At 49.0% G+C, this 7500-nt stretch overlaps 1 protein-coding gene across 2 annotated transcripts in view; it reads left to right on the top strand.

Annotated features, from left to right (window-relative positions):
- Positions 1 to 7500, top strand: part of LOC136679021 (N-acetylgalactosamine-6-sulfatase-like) — a 38009-nt gene that overhangs the window by 19563 nt on the left and 10946 nt on the right. For both annotated transcript variants that reach the window (XM_066657277.1, XM_066657278.1), the window contains 2 exons: positions 36 to 138; positions 7393 to 7500. The exon at positions 7393 to 7500 is cut by the window's right edge and continues 14 nt beyond it. In XM_066657277.1, the coding sequence (XP_066513374.1) occupies positions 36 to 138; positions 7393 to 7500 (211 nt within the window). The remainder of the gene's footprint in view (positions 1 to 35; positions 139 to 7392) is intronic.

Below are 7500 nucleotides of genomic sequence, written 5' to 3'. Positions count from 1 at the left end.
TGTTACACACACACTCTCTCTCTCTCTCTGTGCAGGGCTGTCTTCTATTACCGCGGCAACCAGATGATGGCGCTGCGGCTCGGACTCTATAAGGCCCACTACTGGACCTGGAGTAACTCATGGGAGGAGTTTAACAAGGTCACGACTAATGAGCTCTTTCTACATCTGTGTCTCTCTCACCTGCTGTCTGTCTGTTACTCTCTCTTTGTCCTTCCATCTCTCTTTTTCTTATTCTCTCACTCTCCCCATCTGTCGGTCTCTCTTTCCCTCTCTCACACTCTCTCTTCTGACTCACCATTTCTCTCATCATCTCTCATGATCTCTCTATCATTCTTCTGTTTCTCTCTCTTTCTCTCTCTCTCACTCTCTCTCTCTCCTGACTCACCATCTCTCTCTCTCTCTCGTCATCTCTCATGATCGCTATCATTCTTCTGTCTCTCTCTCTCTCTCTCGCTCTCTCTCTCTTTCTCTCTTCTGACTCACCATCTCTCTCTCACTCGTCATCTCTCATGATCTCTCTCTCTATCATTCTTCTGTCTCTCTCTCTCTTTCTCTCTTCTGACTCACCATCTCTCTCTCACACGTCATCTCTCATGATCTCTCTCTCTCTTTCTCTCCTGACTCACCATCTCTCTCTCTCTTATGATCTCTCTCTTTCATTCCTTCTCTCTCTGTCTCATCATCACATGATTGCTCTATCATTCTTCTGTTTCTCTCTCTCTCTCTCCTGACTCACTATCTCTTATTCTCTCATGATCTCTCTCTATCATTCCTCTGTTTCTCTCTCTCTCTCTCTCTCTCTCTCTCTCTCTCTCTCTCTCTCTCTCTCTCTCTCTCTTCTGACTGACCATCTCTCTCTCTCATCATCTCTCATGATCTCTCTCTATCATTCTTCTGTTTCTCTCTCTCTCTCTTCTGACTCACTTTTTCTCTCATCATCTCTCATGATCTCTCTATCATCCTTCTGTTTCTCTCTCTCCTGACTCACTATCTTTCTTTCTCTCATGATCTCTCTCTATCATTCTCCTCTTTCTCTCTCTCTTTCTCTCTCTGTCTTTGCTTCTCTCACTCCACATTCTGCCATCTCCGTGTTCTTTCGCTCTCTCTGTCGCTTTCTTTCTGTGTGTGTGTGTGTGTAAACTCTGCGCTGTGTCATGTGTGTTTTTTTAAGAGCTAACAACAGAAATCCCTTCAATTCATGGGAAGTATTCTTTTTAAACATTGCATCAGCGGCGCCTTATAGAAGAGCCTTGAAGATCAGGCACTAATGAATATTAATGAGGCAGGGCACACTCCAGCATCATCTGTCAGCCGCCTGCACCACGGCCATCCTTCACACTGAGGGAGAGGAGACGGACAGAGACACGGACAGAGAAGAGGGTGAGAAGTAAAGGAGAGAGATGGAGAGAAATAATGAATGAGGGACGAGGAGAGAGGTAGGAAGAGACTTAAAGAAGGGTGGGAGAATGAGAGAAAGAACCTGGGAGAGAAGTGGAGGGAGTGAGCACGAGGGTGAGGGAGATAAACAGAGGGGTGTGGAGTGTGTGTAGGAAACGAGAATCGAGAGAAATGAGAGAAAGAACAGAAAGAGAAACTGACAGAAGGATTATAGAGAAGTGGAAGAAAGTAGGAGAAAGTTTAAAAAAGAAATAGAAAGATAGAGAGAGCAACAGAGAAAGAAGAGAGAAAGAGGGATCTCGAGGTACAGATGGAAAGAAAGAAGGAGAACGAGTGGCAGACGGTGCAGGAAACATACTGAAAGGTAGAGAGAGAGAGCAAGAGAGAGAGAGAGGGAGAAAGAGAGAAGACATGGATAGCGAGAGACAGAGAGGAAGAGACAGACAGACGTGTCTCTTCTTCCTTGGGAAGCGTCCTCTGCATGTCACTCCTCGAGCAGGGCCTGGTCCTGGGCTTGTCGTCTGCAAGTTTGTTTTATGGCCCATCGGCCTCTTAAATTGCTCTCTCCTGGAGGACCACAGAATCAATAGCGCCTCCTTTATCAGCTCATGTGAACTGGAGTGGAACTTCACAAATAATGGCGGCTGATTGCCTGTGAGCTGTCTATCGATTGGCTGTGCATCGGAGAGGAGAGGGGAGAGGAGAGGGGGAAAGGAGAGAAGAGGAGAGGAGAAGGGGGGAGGAGAGTAGAGGAGGAAAAGAGAGGAGAGGAGAAGGGGGAGGAGAGGAGAGTAGAGGAGAAGGGGGAGCAGAGGAGAGGGGGGGAGAAGGGGGAGCAGAGGAGAGGAGAAAATGAGAAGGGGGAGGAGAGGAGTGGAGGGGAGATGAGAGGAAAGAGGAGAGGAGAGGAGGAGAAATGAGAGGAGGAGAGGAAAATAAACAGGAGAGGAGAGGAGAAGGGGGAGGAGAGGAGAGGAGAGGAGAAGGGGGGAGAAGAGGAGAGGAGTAGAGGGGAGAAGAGAGGAGAGGAGGAGAAATGAGAGGAGGAGAGGAAAAGAAACAGGAGAGGAGGGGAGAAGAGGAGAGGGGAGAAGAGAGGAGAGCAGAGGAGAGGAGGAGAAATGAGAGGAGGAGAGGAAAAGAAACAGGAGAGGAGAGGAGGAGAGAAGAGGAGAAAGGGGGAGGAGAGGAGAGGTGAAGGGGGGAGAAGAAGAGAGGAGAGGGGAGAAGAGAGGAGAGCAGAGGAGAGGAAGAGAGGAAAAGAAACAAGAGAGGAGGGGAGAAGAGGACAGGAGAGGAAAAGGAAGGGGAGGAGATGGAAGAGGAGGAAAGAAAAGAGGAGAGGAGATGAAGGAGCAGAGTAGAGGAGAAGAGGGAAGGAAGAACAGAAAATGCAGGTGAAGAGAAGAGAAGGTAGAGGAGGTGAGAGGAGAAGAGTAGTGATAGTGACAAAATAAAAGGAAACATAAGAGAAGAGAGTAGAGTATGGAGAGAAGAAGAGAAGAGAAGAGAAGAGGAGAGGACTGGGCTTGTTCCATCTTCACAGTTAATGTGTTTTTGGGGGCTTCACTGGGGGCCTTCACAGATTGCCAAACAATCTGACCTTTGAGTCCTGGCCCTCGCCTTCCCGCTGAGCTTTACTGAAATAGATTTTGAAGATTGAACGAGAGAGAGAGGGAGGGAATGAGGGAAGAGAGGAGAGGAGAGGAAGAAAGGAGAGGGAAAAGCAGAAAGAGAGGAGAGCAGAGGGCTGGGGTCGTTCCACCTCATGGTTAATGTGTTTTTTGGGGGCTTTGTTGGTGGCTTTTGGAGACCACAAGTGACCTTTGAGTCCTGACCCTCATCTTGACACTCAAACAGATTCGGATGATAGAGAGAGAGAGAGAGAGAGAGAGACAGACAGACAGACACAGAGAGAGAGAGAGAGACAGAGAGAGAGAGAGACAGACAGAGAGAGAGACAGACAGACAGACAGACAGAGACAGACACACAGAGAGAGAGACAGACAGACAGACAGAGAGAGAGAGAGAGAGAGACAGACAGAGAGAGAGACAGAGAGAGAGAGAGAGAGAGAGACAGACAGAGAGAGAGAGAGAGACAGACAGAGAGAGAGAGACAGACAGAGAGAGAGAGACAGAGACAGAGACAGAGAGAGAGTCAGAGACATTAGGCTTTTTCTTTAAGCTTTTTTCCGAGCTCCTCTTTAAAACAGCCGTCTTTTCCCCCCTCCTGGTTTGTTTGCTCTTAAACTTGGTCGAAATGATGGCTTAATAGTATCGGTCACGCAGGCGCCTTCCTCTCCAAAGCCACGAGGGTCAGTCAAGTGCGAAATGAGAAATTTCACAGAATAAGTGCTTTTGCATCCGATGCTCTCTCTGCTGCAGAAGTCGAAGGAGGAGGAGAAAAATGAAAAAATGAAATAGTTTATTGTGGTTCGCGCCGGCCCCGCTATTAGACGCATGGCTGGATTATGTATATGTCTCTTCTTTTATGATTTTTGGTTCAGAAAGCTATTAATGACGGGCTTTGATTGGCAGCTTGTTGCGGGGTTCGTTCACGTTAAGGATTCGCCTGCGAACGTGGCTCTTTACCCAAAGCACTTAGTGCAATTTTGCAGCGTGCTATTGAAATATAAAAAGAATTGACATTTAAAGAACTTATTTAGCTCCTGGCTTGGTATTTCAGAAAAGGTTTTGATGAGCAACGTGTTCCGTGAGTCATTTTCTTAAGAGGCATCCTCAAAGGCATCCTTCCTCCTGGCGGCAACACAGTGTGTAACACAGTAATAACTTCCGTAACCACTTCATTCTGATCCAGGTGGCGGTGGGTCCGGAACCCATCCAGAATCAATGGGGCGTGATGTAGGAGAACACCCTGGACAAGTGGCCAGTCCATTTCAGGGCATCACACACTCATCCAGTCACACACACACCTTTGGACAGTTTCAGACAGCCAGTACAAAAGCAGCTGGAGGAAACCCACGCAGACACAGGGAGAACACACCACACTCCTCACAGACAGTCACACGGAGGAAACCCACGCAGATACAGGGAGAACACACCACACTCCTCACAGACGGTCACCTGGAGGAAACCCACGCAGACACAGAGAGAACACACCACACTCCTCACAGACGGTCACCTGGAGGAAACCCACGCAGACACAGAGAGAACACACTACACTCCTCACAGACAGTCATCTGGAGGAAACCCACGCAGACACAGGGAGAACACACTACACTCCTCACAGACAGTCACCTGGAGGAAACCCACGCAGACACAGAGAGAACACACCACACTCCTCACAGACAGTCATCTGGAGGAAACCCACGCAGACACAGGGAGAACACACTACACTCCTCACAGACAGTCACCTGGAGGAAACCCACGCAGACACAGAGAGAACACACCACACTCCTCACAGACGGTCACCTGGAGGAAACCCACGCAGACACAGAGAGAACACACTACACTCCTCACAGACAGTCATCTGGAGGAAACCCACGCAGACACAGGGAGAACACACTACACTCCTCACAGACAGTCACCCGGAGGAAACCCACGCAGACACAGGGAGAACACACTACACTCCTCACAGACAGTCACCCGGAGGAAACCCACGCAGACACAGGGAGAACACACTACACTCCTCACAGACAGTCACCCGGAGGAAACCCACGCAGACACAGGGAGAACACACTACACTCCTCACAGACAGTCACCCGGAGGAAACCCACGCAGACACAGGGAGAACACACCACACTCCTCCTAGATTTAACAAACAGTGTGCTTAGCTCTCTGTGTGTTGTAGAATTAAACAGACTGATTTTATGACTGTTCCTTTAAGACTGATATATGGTAATGAACTCATTTCTGATTGGCTGTAGTTACCTGCTCAGTGCTGAAACAGCAGATACATAGAAACACTGGATGTTGAAGGGTGACATCACCAAACGTGTAAATAAAAATCAGGCCATTTTTGCAGCTTTGTTCCACTCTGGGACCGGGAAACGTCGGGTACGATTTGAAACGCTATCTGTGTTTACAGTGCCACTGTTTCAAAACATTGTATTAGTTTTCCAAGGTATGGGCTCTTTAATAGACAGCGCTGCAGTTCTCCTGCTTGACTTCATTCAGAGACCCTCTTTCAGAGTCTGGTGGGATTTTGATTGTTTCATGCCTCCAAGATCAGTGAAAAAAGGGGATAGGAGAGAGAGGGAGACACACACACACACACAGAGAGAGAGAGAGAGAGAGAGAGAGAGAGAGAGATGGAGAGAATGAAACAGAGCAAGAAGTGTCAGGCTAGATCACAGGGGACTGAACTCTTGCTCTGAAGTGTGTGTGAATGTGTGTGAGGGTGTGTAGCCCCTTGCCCTTCTCAGGCCTAGTAGTTGTCCCCTGGTGCACATACTCACACACACACACACATCTTTACTAGAGCATGCTTGTCTAGAGAACTTCAAAATATTGGAAGAGTACACTCCTGACCACCCCCTGAGATACACGCACAGCCACAGACACACACACACAGACACACACACACATAGACAGAAGCCCTGCAGTGTTAGCAGCAGGTAGATGCATATACGAAAAAACTAGGCCATTTAATTCATGAGCATTTTATTCAAATGTGTTATCTGAATTTTTAAGGGCTTTTTCATAAATCGTCACTGTCCACTGAAAATCATTTATTCATTCATTCATTGTCTGTAACCCTTGTCCAGTTCAGGGTTGTGGTGGGTCCAGAGCCTACCTGGAATCACTGGTTGCAAGGTAGGAACACACCTTGGAGGGGGCGTCAGTCTTTCACAGGGCGGCAGTCCACCTACCAACATGTGTTTTTGGACCGTGGGAGGAAACCCACGCAGACACAGAGAGAGCACACCACACTCCTCACAGACAGTCACCCGGAGGAAACCCACACAGACACAGGGAGAACACACCACACTCCTCACAGACAGTCACCCAGAGGAAACCCACGCAGACACAGAGAGAACACACCACGCTCCTCACAGACAGTCACCCGGAGGAAACCCACACAGACACAGGGAGAACACACCACACTCCTCACAGACAGTCACCCAGAGGAAACCCACGCAGACACAGAGAGAACACACCACACTCCTCACAGACAGTCACCCGGAGGAAACCCACGCAGACACAGGGAGAACTCACCACACTCCTCACAGACAGTCACCCGGAGGAAACCCACGCAGACACAGAGAGAACACACCACGCTCCTCACAGACAGTCACCCGGAGGAAACCCACACAGACACAGGGAGAACACACCACACTCCTCACAGACAGTCACCCAGAGGAAACCCACGCAGACACAGAGAGAACACACCACACTCCTCACAGACAGTCACCCGGAGGAAACCCACGCAGACACAGGGAGAACTCACCACACTCCTCACAGACAGTCACCCAGAGGAAACCCACGCAGACACAGGGAGAACACACCACACTCCTCACAGACAGTCACCCAGAGGAAACCCACGCAGACACAGAGAGAACACACCACACTCCTCACAGACAGTCACCCGGAGGAAACCCACGCAGACACAGGGAGAACACACCACACCACATGAAACTTTCACACAGCTGCTGTGTTCAGATGTCGTAAACTAAATGCATAAAAATTGTGTTTTTCATTGAACAGCTTTGATAAATATATGTAATAAGCAAAACACCTTTTTTTTGCTGTCTAATATTGTGTGACATTTTGAGTTAGGACTGTTTGCTCTTTACAGACACACACACACACACACACTGCAGCCTGTCTGCTGGCCTGTTTGTTGTGATGTGGATGTTGATCCTGCTCGTAGACACAGAGTTATTGATGTTCCACGGCATGTCCCCATCCATCACTGCTCTTAAGTGAATCCTCTCCTGAAGGGCACTCCAGCGCCGTCAGTGCCTGGTCACTCCTGTCTGTCCGTGTTGTGGACGTGTAGCGCTCAGTGTTTTTATCCTCTTCTCTCACACAGGGAATAAACTTCTGTCCTGGTCAGGAGGTCAGTGGGGTCACCACACACACTCAGCAGGAACACACCATGCAGCCTCTCATCTTCCACCTGGGGCGGGACCCTGGAGAG

The sequence above is a fragment of the Hoplias malabaricus genome, chromosome Y (genome assembly GCF_029633855.1).
Source record: "Hoplias malabaricus isolate fHopMal1 chromosome Y, fHopMal1.hap1, whole genome shotgun sequence".
NCBI lineage: Eukaryota > Metazoa > Chordata > Actinopteri > Characiformes > Erythrinidae > Hoplias > Hoplias malabaricus.
The sequence above is the reverse complement of the archived record's forward strand: the minus strand, read 5'-3'. Positions and strand labels throughout refer to the sequence as shown.